Source organism: Scomber japonicus, chromosome 6 (assembly GCF_027409825.1).
Source record: "Scomber japonicus isolate fScoJap1 chromosome 6, fScoJap1.pri, whole genome shotgun sequence".
NCBI classification, from domain to species: Eukaryota; Metazoa; Chordata; class Actinopteri; order Scombriformes; family Scombridae; genus Scomber; species Scomber japonicus.
The window spans coordinates 24,134,052-24,151,960 of record NC_070583.1 but is presented as its reverse complement, the minus strand read 5'-3'; the positions used below and the strand labels follow the sequence as shown (position 1 = coordinate 24,151,960).

Genomic DNA, 17,909 nt, shown 5'->3' with positions numbered 1-17,909 from the left:
ATCAAAGTGAATACATTTAGTGATTTGCAGAATCGCCCTTGACTACTATGCAAGTCAAAAAGCACTCGAGTTCATTGCTATAGTGAAGAGCAGCAGATTGACAGCCCCATATGGCCTCATTGCTTAGGTAATGTTGTACTTTGAGAATTTAAAGCCTCACAAAGCAATAAGCAAAAAAACAGCCCTGAACATACACATTGAACTACATTCTTATAGACAGCACTATTCAAATCGTATTAACATCATGTTCTGTGCCGCTAGTCAGTTTCTTCCTACCACACTTGTCAGACTAGATTTAACAATTTTTAAGCCGACGGTATCTAACCAAAAATGGTAACAAGAAGTCAGCCTGTGCCATCTGGGTATTTTTTGATAATCTGATGTTTTAAGGAAGTGTTGGTAAACCATTTTGAAAGTGTGTGTGTGTGTGTGTACTGGAAAAGCCTGAAGCAGTACGCTGAGTCTGTGTCAATAGGCTAAGTGTTCTCTCTAAGCAGCAGAGAGTGGGCTGTGTCGAGTTTGGCTGCAACTGCCCAAGTGTTGGAAATAGAAAAAAGCAAACGAAATTCGGCCGGTCAAATCATTCTTGACGGAGGGTTTTAAAATATATTAAAGTTAATAAGATTTTGGCAAAGGGCTAGACATCAGAAATTAAGACTTTTATGACTGCGGACACCTAGTGAAGACACACTATTCAAAATATTATGAAAATATACTGAAGAATTTGGCCAGTTTCTCTTGCTGTGCAATAATTAAATATATAAGTAAATTTCATACTGTGGCTTTTCAAAAAGTAATTTCTTAATAAAAATAGAGTTTACACTGTAATTCTGACTGAGGTCACAGTGTTTCCAAAATGAACAGAAGTCTAATTTATAATTTTAACTGTTTGCTATAGTAATACAACATGTATAAAATATTTACATTTAGTCAGTTTTCAGGGCACAAATAGTGTTGGCAAGAAAATTAGAAACCAGAAGCTAAATTAAGTTATTTGAATTGAATTGTGTATAAAATTAAGGGGAAAAGAATGAACGAGCTTCACATGTAGATTCGATGATTTTCTATTAGCAGTATCAAATTGGGGTGGAAATACTGTCTGTTTCATAATATTTAATAAATGTGAGGTTTTGAATTACTGAGCAGATCTTATTTTCTCATTTAAGAACAATAAAATGAAGCAAACCCTGAAAAAAACTTGTTGAACATCAGCAGAGCTAGAATATATGTAGTTTAAAAAGTAGTGATATTGAGAGTAGACAGTGTGTTTAGCATGGATAAGACTCCAAATTTAATGTGCATTACACCATGTTCAGATTGGACTTCTCAAACACGCATTATTATGCATTAAACATAGATTTTCAGTCAAAAAAAATTCACCCTCTCCAAGTCAGGCACAATTTTTTTTTTTTTTTGCAATCACTTAGAACTGCTGATGAGACACAACACACTTTGCTCTACTCCCACTGTTCGCTCGTTTGGCTGTCCTGGCCAATTTTGAAGCCTGGGCAAAGTCTCAATCTCCTCCTACCTAAGCAGATTTTGTGTTAGTTCAGATGAATAATAGTTACAGATAGGAGCAGACAGAAATACTCTTCCCGCAGTGAGAAATGGACAGCAGCACATTTCCACATTGGAAACCATCATTAATGAGGGAATGGACATTGGTTGAAAAATGTATGCATCACAAATTGACAGCTGACATTACACCCTGACATTTTCTTACTGAGAAAAAAAAAATTCAGGCTATGTGAAAAGCTGAACCATACAGTACAGAAAATGGCTTGGTTAAAGGTGGTGAGGAAAAGGAAGGGCTGACCTCGTTCTTAAGACTCAATCCTCTGTCACTGTGGATGCAAATAGGAGATTCAAGAGGATTGAAAATCTCCACTGTGACTTATCTCTCTGTTGTCCACACAGCTCAGTTTCATCACAGCACAGCCTCTGTTAAGTAGCTATAACCAAGGGAAAATGGTGGTTTCTCTACCAACAGACAAATACCCCTCATCCACTCTGATCATACCTTTTTCCTGTTATTGTGTCTTTGTGAGCTGTCATTTAAGAAAATCAGAATCTTAGATGCACACAGGCTCATCTAATAATCATTATTAGTGCATCCTCACTAACTGAGCTTTGTTTCCCCCTAGTGGGATGCAAAAGCTTTCACACCCTTGTTAGTGATAGCTGGCTGCATTTGAATCAATTTATCATGTCCCTTGTCGTTCCATACCCCACTCTGCTCCATGGTCATCATTGTGCAGCTTTCACAGGACCGTACGTCTTATAAATAGTGCTCAGGAATGAAATATTCATCATCTCAACTCTTATGTCCCCTCCTGCGGTGGACACATACTACTACTGCAGCTGCTCCTGAAGCGCAAGAAGAAAACGCCACTGGTGACACATGATACAGTTAACCCACACAAAAAAATTTAATACCCTTCGTGAGGGGATAAATGGTCCAAACTTTGACATACTAAATAGGGGAGAGGTGTGATGACACAGGTTTTTAATGTAAAAACTTGCAGCCAACACCCAAATGCTTTGTAAAAAGTCATGTGACATATGACTTACTTACTTACATAGTTAGTACACATACACCAATGTTTTATTATACTTATATATGTCTTTTTTGTTTGTTGTCTTTTTATCTAGACCAGCCAGATACAGTACCGATTAATATACAGTCACATCTGGAACAATATTTAACATCATACAGTCCGACCGTCAAAGAGGAATCCGCAGTTTTTCCAGGTCCATCCTCTCTATACTAACATTAGAAATTATTATTATTGTATAGACTGGTGGTGATACTTGTCCTCGTATCTCGTGTCTTCTGTGCAAAAGTTTTTTTTGAAAGAACCCAAAACATGATTGACATAACAGGATACCTGGCTGTTCACTTTACAGTTATGATGAAGTTTTGTTGTTTTTTTTTTCTCTCTTTTTTAAATTTTTAACAATTAAAGATAAACAGTCACATCCAAACGCCACACCCCCCCTTGGCATGTCACAGAGACGGAACAAAATTTAAAAATCCAAAAGAAATGCTCCCCATTTCAGGGTGGGAGGCAATGATGGAGAGGAAGGTTTATGACTACAGTGAGCAGCAACCTCCATTCGTACATTTTTTAGAATAAGGCACTGCTGCATAAAGAAAGGACATGGCCAACAAACCTCTCTGGGAATATGATGGGGAGGCAGGATGAACGGAGACTGTGTTCTTCTCCAGCAACTCACAGAAAGTTTGCATGGGTAAGTTCATGTGCTTGTGTTTATTGTTTGCTGTATGCAGGGTAAAGTGTGTGCTTGTGTCATATGGCATGTCGACATATTGTGTTTTTACATGTATGTTTATGTGTGGCTTTCCTCAGACTGTGCTCTCAAGCATCCACTCAGTGCTGCTGAATGTAACTCTCCTGTTGGCGAGCGGTGATGACTCCACGTTGAGCTGGTTGGTGGACTTGTGCCACCTCGTCCTCGCTCTGCGTGGGTAACTATGACTCTGAAATATGGAGTAATCCCCTCCGTCAAAAGAGAATCTGTGCCTAGTTCGTGCCAGCTCATTAGGGAGTAATCCCATGTTGGCCAGGGCACTTTTCTTGTCCTTGAGCCTCGGAGCCTCATTGGTGCCAGCGTTCGGGCCTATGAGACACAGGGACATGGTGGAGCCTGTCAGACTACTGTCCGTCTGCGTGTCCTCAGATGGGGGGCCGGAGCATTGTGCATCCAGGCTGGTTCTTCTCTTCATCTTGTCTACAGACAGAGGAGGCAGCTCCACCTCCAGGATGGCAGTGGTGGCAGCTGGATCCTCTTTCTTCTCGTTGTCCACCCTCAACACCAGCGCCATGCACTCTTTGGGCGCCTCAGGCTCACGCTGGCCCTCATCAGAAGGCTGTTTGGAGATGGAGCGCTGCAGCCTCTGCTGGCTGCCATTGGTCTGGGAGTGCATGCTGGAGCTGACCTTGGTTTTGCTGTCCTCTGGGCTGCTGTAGGCCTTGTAGCGAATCATCAGGATGATGATGAACACCAGCACTGAAGCAACAATTATACCACCAATAATGATGATCATAGTGCCTCCCAGGAACTGACTGTGCATGAAGCGGCACTGGCTGACCTCGCTGGCCGTGTGGAACTGCACGCAGCCAACCACACGTGTGGCTGTTAATGATGTGATGCCATCGTCGTAAACCGCCAGCACACAAAGGTCATACTCTCGCCCTGCGGCCAGATCATTGATTAAGAAGTTCTTGCTGGTAGATGGGATCATTCTGCAGAGAAAACAGTGTAGTGGTGAAGATGTAGAAAAATAATCATCAGAACTACAATGCCTACATTTACTGATTTGCATAAAGTATATTAAATGACACAAAGGCGTGAGCTCCACACAACATAAACGACAGCGAGGCCTTTACAGTTCCAACATTAAATTAATCACCAATTCTGGTAGATAAACACAAAAGGCACAACACTTAATTAAAATTGACTTAGGAGAAAATATATTATATTATAAAACAGCAGTGAAAAATGGTGCCAGTGGGTTTGTGTATGAAATGACAGTGAAATGTAAACCACAAGGTAATAAACAAGGCAGATGAGGCTCCCTGTCTAAAGAATATGCCACAACAGCTGCAGGCCCGGGACAGCTGACACATGATGGGGAGACTGTTTCGATGTGTGAATACCTAAGGTCAAATTTTGCCGCCAACTGAAAGATTACACGACTAAATACGAAAGAGAAAAGCATTGTCTTCAGGTCAACATTGGCGTTAATATAATTAGAAGCGTGTTCCTTTTCCCTAAAGGCAGACTTTGATGGTTATCATTTGTAGGTAATAATGTACCTCCTAAAGACAAAACAACACTCGGCTCCATGCCTAAACTGGATGAGAAAATTATACAGGAGAGCGACTCATTATATCTGATAAAAACCTGGAAAAAAAAAGAAAAAGAAAGTCGACCACTATTATTAACTCACTCCATGAATACATGAATCCTGAAATACTTTCCAGTATCATAGATTCAGTTCATGTGTGTCACACACTGAATATAAAATGCATCAAATCTGTTCTCATATTTAAAAGAGTATTTTAATAAGGCCTGCAAATGGTAGTTTTTGCTTTCCTATTTTGAGAAGAGTAAGCTAATTTTGCATTTCCATTAAGTTTCTATTAATTTAGCCTTTTGTAAATTAGCAACTGCAACCTAATTTATGCAGTAAATTGCAATTTATTATAGAAAAACATGTGCTTTTTAAAGTAACTAGATACATTTACTCAAGTGCTGTACATAAGTACAACTTTAAGGTGCTTTGCTTGAGCATTTTCATGATATGCTTCTATACTATACATCTACTTCACTACATGTTTTGCTTTTTCACATTAAGACCTAACATACAAAATTATCAGCATATAAAATATTATGCATTATTATAGATGAAACTATCAAAAAGTATATAAAGCAGTTAAAATTTGCTTCATCTCAAGCAACTACAACATTGAAGTAATGCCTACATGTTTAATTACATTTTGATGCTAAAACGTCTGTACATTTTAGATGAAAAATTATGAATTCAGAACTATCATTTTAATGGCGTGTGTGTGTGTGTGTGTGTGGGTTTGTGTATATTTCAGACCTAGGACCAGTTAATTAAGGATGGCTTGCAACAAAAGCTGTGTCCCCCATTGAGAAAACGCTGATTTTTAGGTCAGCCATTAAGATTAGAATTAGGGTAAATCTCCAGGAAAGAAATGTAAGTCTAATGCCCCCAAAGTGACCATGGTCTGAGTTTGTGTGTTTGTGTGTGTGTGTGTGTGTGTGTGTGTGTGTGTGTGTGTGTGTGTGTGTGTGTGTGTGGTATTGATCTGAATACTTCTCCCACCACTGTAGCCAAGCCTGTCATTAAACCACCACATTTAATCACACTCTGTGTTGCAACCAATTAATTCAGACACTTGCTAATGATACAAACAGTTACATGTAGTGAAATAGTTGGCCTTTGTTATTGTTTATTGTCTTAATGATACTGAAAAGGCCTCTTAGTCTTTCAGGGTGCTGGGGTCCAAAATCCACTCAGCAATTTGCAAAAATCTACTCAGAGGCTGTTGAAGAGTGTACATTTTCTGCATATTACAAAACATTTTAATTTATGGAAAAATATTCCTCCTCAGTTTATTCCACAGACTATGCTATAGGGTTTATGCTTATTTTTAGATATACGTGATCATTCTGCATCTTTGGGATCAGTCAAGCCGCCATAATGGACTGTTGTGTCATTCAGCAGATGGTAACTCCAGATGTCTCACCTTTCCTCCTGTCCCTGATCTAGTGTCCTCTTCCCCTCCCTACTCCCCTCCATCCACCCCCTCTACCATGGCTTACCTGTACACCAAAGTGTCATCTGCTGTGCTGTTGTACTGAATCTGGTACATTCTGATGCCGGGAATATGACGCTCAGATGGCCAACGGATCACAGCGGAGGAAGAGGTCAGCTCATTGACCATCACCCTCCTGTCCTGCTTGTCGTAGCCCTTGGTGTCATTGCCAGATTTGGAAGAGGTGGTGATGTCTGAGAGTCCTGGGTCCTCACGCATGTGGCCTGTGTTGTTAACAAACAGTGGTAGGGGGATCATGTTGATCTCAACAGCAGCTGTGGCAATGCCTGCGGCATTGGACGCCACACAATTAAAAGCCCCGCTGTCCTTCAGAGTGGTGATGAGAATATCAAGAGTGCCATTATCATACAATATAGTGCGAGAATTATTATGCACCAGCTTGCCGTCTGGTGACCGCCAGTGAATGTCTGGGTCTGGATCACCCACAGCTTTGCATTTAAGAGTCACCCCCTGCCCTTCCATCACATACGGCTTACTGACAAGATGCTTGGTGATCAGTGGAGGATCACAGATAAACTCCTCCTCTTGGATGGACCAAAAGTATTTGTCCATTAGGTGCTCTGGTGAGGCGCAAGTCTCCAGATCATCTTCTCTGGTCAGCCTGCGCAGCCACAGCAGCTCACAGTTGCAGTGAAGCGGATTTCCACCAAAGCTCACAGCCAGAGTGGAGGAGGTGGAGCCTTTGGCATCAGAAAGGACCTGAGCGTGCTGGAACAGGCTGTCAGGTGGCAACTTCTGCAGCCTGTTGGAGGTCATGTCCAGACGGACCAGCTTGGTTAGCAGCGTGAAAGTCCCTGCTCCAATGTGGTCAATTAGGTTGTGGTCCAGTGTGAGTGTGTTAATATTAGTCATTCTGGCTATGGCTTCCCAAGGCAGGCCGCGCAGGTTGTTATTGGAAAGGTCCAAGTCCTCGATGGTGGAAACAAATTCATCAAAGGAGGTCTGGGCCACTTGGTGGATCTGGTTGTTTCCAAGAATGAGGTGGCGCAGGTTGATCAGGCCTTTAAAGTGGTCGCTCTTTATAACACTGAGGCGGTTTCCATCCATGTGGAGTGCCCGCAGAGATCTTAGGCCAACAAAGGCATGAGGGGTGATCTGGCTAATAGTGTTGCGGGACAGGGTGAGGTGGACCAAACTAGTCATGTTGAAAAAGTCTTTCCTACGGATGATGGTTATGAAGTTGTCAGTGAGCCGCAGCTCAACGGTCTTGCGGTCAATGCTGGGGGGCACAAACAACAGGCCAGTCTTAGCACAGAGCAGGGTCAGGGTGGGGGAGAGGTGCTGGCAGATGCAGCGGCCAGGACAGCTGTATCCCTTCACCAGAGCTGCACACAGCAGCACGCACAGAACCAGCCGGTCCATTGTTGATCAATTTCCAGGTCCTGTGTATGAGACAGACAAAGGGAAATAAGAGAGATATGGAGTCAAAAAATATAGATCTTTGAATTAATAAATAGCATCATACCCTTTATGAGACCCTGCTGCAAAAATCCAGAGTCTGACCGAGTTTGCTGAGACTGCCAGCAAAGTATCAATCACAAAATGAAATGGAGCTTTTCTGAAATAATGGCACCTAGGATGATGAAAGGCTGCACCAACATTGTCAGAAACCCATGTATCTGTACCCTTTTAATGGAAATAATGTTTTTTGTGCCACCAGGGTGCATCACCACTGAACCATAAAATTATTTGAATGATCACAGGACACTTTTCCTATATTAGCTAACTCTGGCATATACAATTCCATCATGTAACAAGGTTTGTATGTTTTTCTTGCTCTAAATTCCACGTCAGGGAGGAGAATTAAAGGTAGAAAAGGGCGCTTGTCAGCACTGCTCAATGATTCTTTTATGACCTTTTCATGCTCTTTGCTCTCCCTATGCTTCTGAGGTGTACTGGCAAAATTAGACAGAAACCTGTCATGTAAATCATGGCAACAAAAAGTAAAGGTGAAACGGTGGAAATAAGGCTTGTTTTCAAGTCCATCCAATGGAGGCATTATTGAATGATTCTCGGGTTTTGAGGATGTTCTGATTCTCTGATTCCCATTTAGAAGTATTGATTTCAGTCTTGGAGAGAACACGCCTGTGGTGACAGGAGTAAAAAGTGATCCTTGGCTGTAATAACCATAAAAGACCCCTGTGGAACACAAAAGTTGATGTGCTGATGTCATTTTGCCAGTGCGTTTACCCTCTTTTGCATCCCATGTTGATCGCTAATGCCTTAAGCTTCAATGTTGATGAGAGTGCCAGTTAACGTCGGGATGACAACTGACTTTGCTTTTCTAGGTTTAGGGAATGGCATAAGGTCTGCTACAACCCGCCACCCCATCCAACCCCACAGGCTGACAAGTTTGATCCCTGTCAGATCCGATATGTCAATTAACAGCAATGTTTTTAAGGGCTTTTTTTAAGGTCCAGCAGAATTATTTTGATCCACTGGCTGTGGTCTTTAAACACAGTGTCTGTTTTTCACCGTTTCTGATGCTTTATCCAATTTGTCATGACTAATTTTAGCACCTATTTATCTACTTTCCACCATGATGAGGTGGTGTTGACGTCCTTAACACCAGCGATTTTGTATCCCTATTGTGCCCAAAGGAAAAGCATCAAATGCTCGCAGAACCGATAGCCCTAAATTTAATTTGATTTAAAAAGCCTTTGGTTAAATTCATGGAATATTTTAAATGCCACATGTCAAAGCTCCTTTTCTCCATTTCTCAGACTTTACCTTATGTATATTCTCTTTGGTGTGCACTCTGACTCACCCATGTCTTGGACTGAACACATCTCATTTTAGGTTATTATGAATGTTCAAGATAGTGCAAAAGTGAGAAATTGTGGATGTGTTGCTGTCATTTTACATCAACTTGTGTTAGTTTTTCCAGCCAGCGAAGAAAATTCTCAGTCGCTTTTCTGTTTCGCTCACTTGCACTATCCCTGATACACACACACACACACACACACACACTGCTGGCTTGCTACTGTCTGACAGACAACAGGGTACCTCGTTAACTATGAAATACTGCTGTCCAATCAGAGCTCTCATTAAAATCTGGGTTTGTATAATGTCATTTTCTGAGGGAAGTAGAACAACTTGAAGCACAAGCTCCCATCAATGGGCTTGCAAGGGGTGCTGCTTGAATGTATTCAACACTGGCAGTTGCATTACTTACTACATTATACTACATTTCATTAGACCAAAATGAGAAAGACACCAGACCCCCACCTGGTTTAGGTTTACACTTTGTCTATCTTGTTCTAATTCTGCAGGCTTAAATATAACCACCAACTGTGAGGAAGAACAGCTGTAACTATTTGAAAGTCCATTTCCATTATCTATTTAAAGAATATGCAAGCAAGATACAAAAACATGCACATAGTTATTTTCTGTGTTTAGTCATACTGAGGTTAAACCATTTCCTTGTGCATAAACACACACTAGGTGGAACATTTCCAACCCCCTTGAGAGAATTTATTTATTTAGCAAAGCTCTTTTACTGTTGGCAGCACAGCGTGCCTGCCTTGTCAAAATTAATTCCCCAAATTTCCTTTTTTAAGAAGCTGAGAGAGTTATAGCATTAAAGCAGGCCACAGAAGCGCAGATCATACTTCATGTTAAATAGAGCCCTATATAACAGAGAGAGAGAGAGAGTTAATACAAAACTGTTGCCCGTGTTTGTTAAATTTCAATAGTGACCTTGCTTGATTGTGTTATTATTCAGATGGTAACTAGACCACAAAGCTCATGGTTTCTCAGAGGACCATCTGTGGCAGAGCATTTCCTGCCACACCGTCGAGGATACTCTATTGATCTTTCAGTATCTCTGGGAGGGGGAAAACTTTGTTGCCACGGCAACTCTGGTGTAGAATGTAGGTCTTTGAATTGCATTAAAATGATGTTGAGCCGCCCGAACAGCGAGGCTTCAGTCTTAATGGGTGCTAAGAAGGTAAAAAGGGACGTGAACAGATGTATGAATGGCCAAGGAAATTAAAAGAAAAGGGCAGCTCCGCCTCACATTTCTATTTCTGTTTAATGGCGTGATATTAGTGCCAGCCACCAAATTGATGTGTATACAACAGGAGAGATCACAAGGTGAGCTGGAGTTTATTTTTGTGTCCATTCATGCAGGAGCATCAGCTTTCACAGAGGATTAATAGGATACATTTCATTTAAAATAAGAATGTATTCACATTCTGACATATCAATCTAATTAAGCTCAAATCTAAATAAAGGAAACTGCACATTTAACAACACCTGCAATGATTCACATACTGACACATTTTATGCATGAGCATACAAATATGCACATACTGTACAAATATACCTCTGTAAATATGGTGTCAAAAATCAGCATCTGCTGTTGAGTTTGATAACTTGGAGTGCAGTGCAGTCAAAAGTAAACTTTATTTATAAACTCCTCTTAAAGTTTCTCAATATTTACTTGAGAAGTGATTTTCATCGAAATTTGAGGATTTGTGCCCCTTAGCCACGACATTCAACATTATGCTCAAGTTTTTTAACCCTTCAGCTAAAAAGGCTGAACAAATACAAGTTTGAATGTTAAATGCGGCAGATCTGCAGAAAACAATATAAATATATTATTTAATGATAAATAAGATATGAAATGATGATCAGATTATAACCAGTGGTGCACTGGTGAAGCAGCACACACATATCAAACTTAATACATTTTTCTTAAGCATCTATTTGAATTTAAAAATATTTGTATTGGTACAAAAAAAAACCCAACATAAACTAATTTTGTAGCATAGCTAACTGTGTAAATTAAAAAAAAATAAATGTATTTTTAGAATATTCTGTATTACCAATATACAATTCAGTTCTGCAGATGCCAGCTCCTCTATCTGAGTTTTATTTGGATCTCAACAACTATTGGATGAGAATTTGCATAGACATTCATGATTCCCACTGGATGAAACGTACAGACTTTGGAGATGCCCTAGCTTTTCCTGAAACTAGTTAAGCAGTGGAGCTCCTGCATCCTGCATCTTCCTGCACCTTCTTTAGGTAGAAAGGTGAGATAAGTTTTCATTCTACAGTATATTGTTTAATAGTGTTTATAGAGTTGAGTTGTGACCTGACTCCACTTTGGAGTGATCCTTGTTATTGACAGCTATGCATTTTGATTCATGCCTTTTGAGGCACAGTGTGACTTGTGTACAGCTTTGTCTGCTTACAGGGATAGTGTAGATTCTTGTGTCTGAGGGTGGATAACAAGGGGCCAGTGGGAGCTGTCCTTTAACTGACTATCCCACAGTGCACATTTAGTGCTAGTAGGAATTGTTTATCTTGAATACAAGTTGTTTCTGCTATACATCCGGCTGTGTGGTGATTGTCGACTTTCCTTTGACACCAGAACAAAGGTGTCGTATGGTTGACTCTGGAGGTTCCTGCACCAAAGGTTTATCATACTACTTTATAAAGCAGATACTAATCCATCAAAAAAGGTTCCTGACCACAGATATGATTATTCAATATTACATTTCATTCAACATAAGAGAATGCACTCATCATATTTACATAAAAGCATAATTCTGCACAAGGCATGTGATGTGTGCACATAACAACACTCAGCCACCCACACATGAACACAGGAAAATACGGGCGACAAAACATATCTACACATGCATGTATGTACACGTAAGAATACTGTATACACACAAACATACTGAACAAAGACAGCAGTGAGCGCCCAAGAGAAACAAACAAAGAGGAGAATAAATTAACATTATGTGCATGTTTTTCAGCTTGGTTTTCTGGCTCAGATAGACTTGTGTACTTTGTGCTCTGAAACATAAGAACAGAAAACACAAATTTGTTCCTGACTGTTTCTCATGAATGTTCTCATGGTCAAATATGTGAAACAGTGCTGCACACATATTAGCTCCATATATGGAGGACACCGGAGCAGATAATTGCTTAAACAATCAGCTGCTCACTTATAAATGACTTAAAGTCAAAGCTGAGAGAATGTTATAAATAATGCGACAGGAATCAAATGAAAGCTATTTTCGACAGTGTCTTCCCGCTGCTGCATCCTTGCATGTGGCACCTTGTTTTAACATTATACAGAAGAAAGCAGCTGCAAGGTGACAATGCATTTTCGCAATTTTAGAGACCGTTAAATCCATGAAATCGGCAGTCAATCTTCTTTAAAGAGCGTGTTTGCTTTTCTACCTGCTCATTAACACCCACATGTTTAACACTGTTGGAAATTTTAATTAGTGCATCGATGAATTCCCCAGGATATTTGTCAAATTAAATAACCAGAGAGAACTACAGGCATTACAAATTGTACAATTATTCAAGACAAGTCAGAATATTTCACAATTCACAGGAATGTCGCAAGAGGCAGTTTTATGAAAAAAAAACTAAGCTCATAGTGTCTCTTTAATAATCGTCCTCTGTGAGAATAATTATGAGTTTTAACTACCATCATTAAGCTGTACAGGAATGTGCCATTATCTGACAGTTTATATTCACTCAGACTGAAATATGGTCTCCTTGATGTGATCTTGAGATGAGATGAGTGGCTTTAAAGTGCAGCTTTCCTCTGATGATCTTTCTGTGGTTTGTTGTCATGAGAACTATCCTTGGCGTTATGAAATCTTACTTGAGATTAAAGTAGAGCAGAAATCATCAACGAGTCCATCAATAAATACGTTGATCGTCAGAAATGGTTTTGATAACACATTCATTGTTTTAGTGCTGCTTTTACTGCTTTTACTTCTCTAACTATGTGAAAGTTATTTCAGTATCCGGGATTTAGACAAGAAATTTGAAGATATCATTTGGGGTTTTAGGAACCTGTGATGACATTTTTCACAATTTTATGACATTTCATAGATTAAAAAAGTAATCAAAAAAAACACAAAAGTAATCACAAGTAATCAGTCATCTGACTGTTTACAACATTAGCAATCAATTGAATTTGTGCTTCTGGGTATCTGATGAATGCAAAGTATGATATTCACCCTCCTTTCAGCTCTTTTAGATCAACTCCAAAAAAAAATTGGCTCTTTAGTTATGATTTTCTGTATGTCATTTGGTGCCAAGCAGGCAGTGTACAATGGCTTTATCAGAGCTTTTTTCTCTGATGAGACAGTAAAGTTGGCTGGTTAACCAAATAGAATCTGATGCATGTGCAAAGTTTCATGAGCACCACTCAGTGCTCGGGCCATAAAAAAGAGCTGCAAGAAGCTCCAACATTCCTGAGGGAAATATTATACTATGTTCACTTCACTGTATCATGTAATACTATGTTCACCAGCTAGTAGTAGTAACTTTGATGATGAGCAGGTAGTGTACAGTGGGTTTATTAGAGCCGCTTTTTTTCTTTTTTTGCTGAAAACAGCTGCATGTTGTGGCCAAAAACTCAGAATAGTGGAAAGAATTGAAACAGTGATGTTGTGGTCCAGAAAACCAAAATGATGAGTTGAAAGATAACAAAACTGAGAGGGTTGCGTAGTCAAGATGGTTATTCTTTTTGGGTTCATTATTATGAACAACTCCTTATTTACAGTATACATAGCCTTGTGATCAACTGTTAATATGAAAATATTGATATAATCAGCTTTAACTGACAATGAAAATAATAATTAGATGCAGCTGGAGAGTGCAATACTTTTAGTTTAATTTGTCAGAGTTGAAGCTCAGTCCTATTTTGAATGTGACATTGACAACAGTCACTGATAAGATACACACATAGCTGCAGTCTGTCCTTGCCTCAGAAAAACATCTGCCCGGAGCTGCTGCATTGTAAGGATATTTTCTGGCCATGACTTTGTCAGAAAACCGTAAACGCCAATTAGACAGTGCAGGCAGTGGACTGCTACCTGCCCTTGTGTCACTCTTGTCAGGATGCGGGCATAATTATTGACAGCTCGAGTTCATTGGAGTCAGCTCTGTCTCTATCAGTGGACGCCTAATACAAGACTCCACAGGGACAGGGACTTCTGGTCATATCTAATCAAGGGGGTGGGTGGTGTCGTCGTAAACAGGAGGAGCATTTGCATATTATAATTATGTCTGCATGCAAAGACAGTTCTCTCAATTACATCCTATTTAAAACTTTCAATAGAAGAACTGAGAAGCACAAACTATTACAGCTCTATAAACTTTAATTGTAACAGCTTCCCCTAAACAAGATAAAGAGCATTAGGATTACAGTGGAGCTGCGTAACTTCGGTCATGCACGTCACTTGTTGTTTGTTGAGGTGATTGATTGTTACCCTTTAACTGCTTCCTGTTCTTTTAAATTTGAATTACTGCTCCCACAGATAAATTCAACCCTGAAAAGCTGCTACTAAAGGTATAAATTACTCCAATGTGAGAAATTGTGTGTTAAAAATAAGCTTTATAACCTAAAAAGTTTTAAAATAACCTAAAAATAAACAACTACTATGAAAAAGCAACAACATAAAAACAGCTAAATTAGTAAATCATTATCTCTGGCTGTTTTCTAAGAGCGTGACCTTAAAGTTTACCTACTAAATGATGATTACTTAATTGATAATTACTCAACCATGTCACACATAAAGATAAAATTACATGGGAGGGACTGGAAGACATACTTGTGATTAATGGTAGTTTCACCACATATACTACTCTGACAACAGACATATAGTTTTTAGAGAAGGAAATCTTGGAAATCTGGCAAAATATGCCTGTTATGTTCTTGATCACTCAATAATTGCTACCTCTATAAAATTTCAAAATGGTGAAAAATGCCCATCATACAGTAGTTCCCCAGAGTCTAAATTGCTTAATCGCTAGTCCAAAACCAGAAAATATTTAGTATTCTACCATACAAGTTAATAGAACACTGAAAATATATAAATGACTAAAATAATGAATGATTTGCCAAAATTGTTGCTGATTATTTTCTGAATAATCTGACTGATTAATCACCTGATTGTTTCATTCCTATGTCATCACCCACATTATCATTAATTAAGAAAATTCTTTACAAAAGCTCCCTAAACATGCCAGACCACTCAAATAATCATAGGGTAATCTCGGTTAGCTGTACAGTGATCACATACAATGAGGACTTCTCCATGTCAAGTGATTGCTTCTAGCTTTTTAAGTCTTACAGAGACATGTATTACATTTCTACACAGAATACTGGTTATATTCACTGAATTGTTTGCTGAAATAGTCTCACTAATCACAAGGACCATGATTGTTGTTCCAGTCAATCCACTTTATCCACAAATTGCCTCCACAATTGAGCCAAAAAAATAATAATTTAAAATAATAGAAGACATGGACTTCTTTCCATCTGTTAGCCGTCATGATGAATAGAATAAACATTTCAAGGATCTGCCCTCTGATTTAAAATGGCCACTTGCCTATTTTAGATTTGTTGTGAAGTTTGCCTTTTTTACACTATGCACTGAAGACACAGACACAATTACAGCAAAGATGAACTAAGTAATGTGGTAAGTCAAATGGTATGAATGAAAAGCTCACATGAGACAAAATGATATCCTCCACCGCACCAAAGTATATTTTTGCGATGATGTCTCCAAAGTATCTTTATGCAAGGGTGCTTTCTGAATTTGTCAGGGTTTCTTTTTTTGTGGTCATATTAGGAAGTTGCATGTCCTGACATCAACAAATAACTTGACAATACAGTGTGGCTGTTACTCTTTTCTCCATGTAGCACTTTCACTGACACCCTCCTAGAGATTGCTGAAGTACAGTCGACATATCTGTCAAAAAAGAGAGAAAAAAGGACAGACAAACAAGCCATGATAAAAGCAGTAGCTTCTAGCAAACAATACGAGGACAGACAGTGATTCTGAATGACACCCAGTTTGTGGGACTTCTATTTCTAGGCTTCATTATTTTAAAATCCTACAAGGGTCAGTCACAAGACATGGTGATTATAAAATGTAGCAGCATGACTGTCTGTTCTATATGTTTTTTTTCTGGACTCCCCATGTCGTGATAGTTATTTTTTCATAGATGCATGCCTGCTTGTTCTCTACATTCATCATTTTGTTCACTGACTTGCTGCTTTATTGGTGGTCCAAGCAGAGTGGTGTGAAGTATAGATGAAGAGAACTGGATACTGAAAGTTGCTCAATGTTGCAAGGAGACAAAAAAGTTTGACTTGCACATCTGTGGGGCCTATAGAGCAACTGTGACAACTAGTGACTTTCACTGGTCGGGCAATTCATCGAAGTGGCTCCTCTAGACTTTCCAAATGTTATCAGATTGAATCGTCCAAATTCGGATAATGAAACAAGTCATCTCATGGGGTTTGTGACATTAAAAAAATTTATTTGCTGATTTGCAAACGTCTCTTTCAAAAAGTCTATGGGTCTAAGTGCTTTTGGCATCATGTAATGTTGCAATTACATGATTTGGCCGCTATGTTAAATTGGCTCCAAAGCCCAGTGATAGTTATCTCCTACACACAATGTCCAATATTGTGTATAGTATATATGGATATAGTATATCCACATCAGTTGCCCTCAGGTAAATGTACTGCCTTGGTTCATCTGACTGCCAGTAGCGATACAGAGTCACTCCCTCTAACACACGTGTACTGTAAGGGTTTGATCATTGCTGCTTGCAGCTTTCATTTTTTTCTTGTCTTCTTGTTCCTAATCATCCCATGCCCACCTCACTCTGTGCCAATGACCTGAATAGACTCTCTGAATTGGTGCCTTATGGTGCAACTTTGTGTGACAGTGATGCTGTGGAATCCACACTTTTTAAATCCTCCTGCAAGCCTCCTATACTTCATTGATCCCGCTCTGTATGTATCCTACTCTCTCAAGGTATTATGTATGCCTGTTATGTACTCTACTGCCACAGCATACTCTAGAAAAGAGCTGAATATACACTGCAAAGTGAAAATGTATCAAATGTCTGAACTTATAATCTCTCCTGGTTGCATTGTAGGACAGCCACTCAATGAGCATTATTAACCCTTACATACAACCCTCATATTCTGTACTTTCACAGTTCCCTTGTAGCAAGTATTTCTACCATATTTTTAACTACAAACCTATTCAGAATGTTTAAATAGCCTATGCCACTTTAACAAATGAATGATTAATCCTTCATAAATGTTTCAAAGAGCAGGGAAAGTGTATCTTTTAAGTTTTACACCACTCGTTTTTTGGTGAAAAAAATCTATTACACAGTATAATGTCATGCAATATATGTAAGATATAAAAAATATAAAGGCCATAATGATTTGAATATATTTTATAGAACTTGAAAATTACATGAACATTCTGGAACTTTTGGACTTCATAATATAACCATTGAACACTGTCCTCACTGGTATAAGATATAAAGTGCTTATTGTGAAATAGTGTCTACATTCAAAGCAGAGGTGGGAAACTTTCCGTGTGTGGATCATGCACGTGTTGACATTCAGTCTTGCTGCCATGATGTCTGTCACTGAAATAGCAGCTCATACCTACCGTTATAATATTATGACCCCCACCACCTCTCTCCCAACCAAAC

The 17,909-nt window shown here is 39.3% G+C and overlaps 1 protein-coding gene across 1 annotated transcript; it reads right to left on the bottom strand.

Moving 5' to 3' along the window:
* Positions 1-3,370: 3,370 nt before the first annotated feature.
* Positions 3,371-7,757, bottom strand: lrfn1 (leucine rich repeat and fibronectin type III domain containing 1). Its single transcript, XM_053320965.1, has 2 exons — positions 6,382-7,757; positions 3,371-4,271 (listed from the first exon to the last, which is right to left on the bottom strand). The coding sequence occupies exons 1-2, from the start codon at positions 7,755-7,757 to the stop codon at positions 3,371-3,373; spliced, it is 2,277 nt and encodes a 758-aa protein (XP_053176940.1).
* Between the last annotated feature and the right edge of the window lie 10,152 nt (positions 7,758-17,909).

Bases quoted from the DNA above. Each gene is read 5' to 3' on its own strand.
- lrfn1 (XM_053320965.1), bottom strand. From the start codon at position 7,757: ATGGACCGGCTGGTTCTGTGCGTGCTGCTGTGTGCAGCTCTGGTGAAG. The intron at 4,272-6,381 runs GTAAGCCATGGT...TTTTCTCTGCAG, and splicing joins GATGACACTTTGGTGTACAG to AATGATCCCATCTACCAGCA.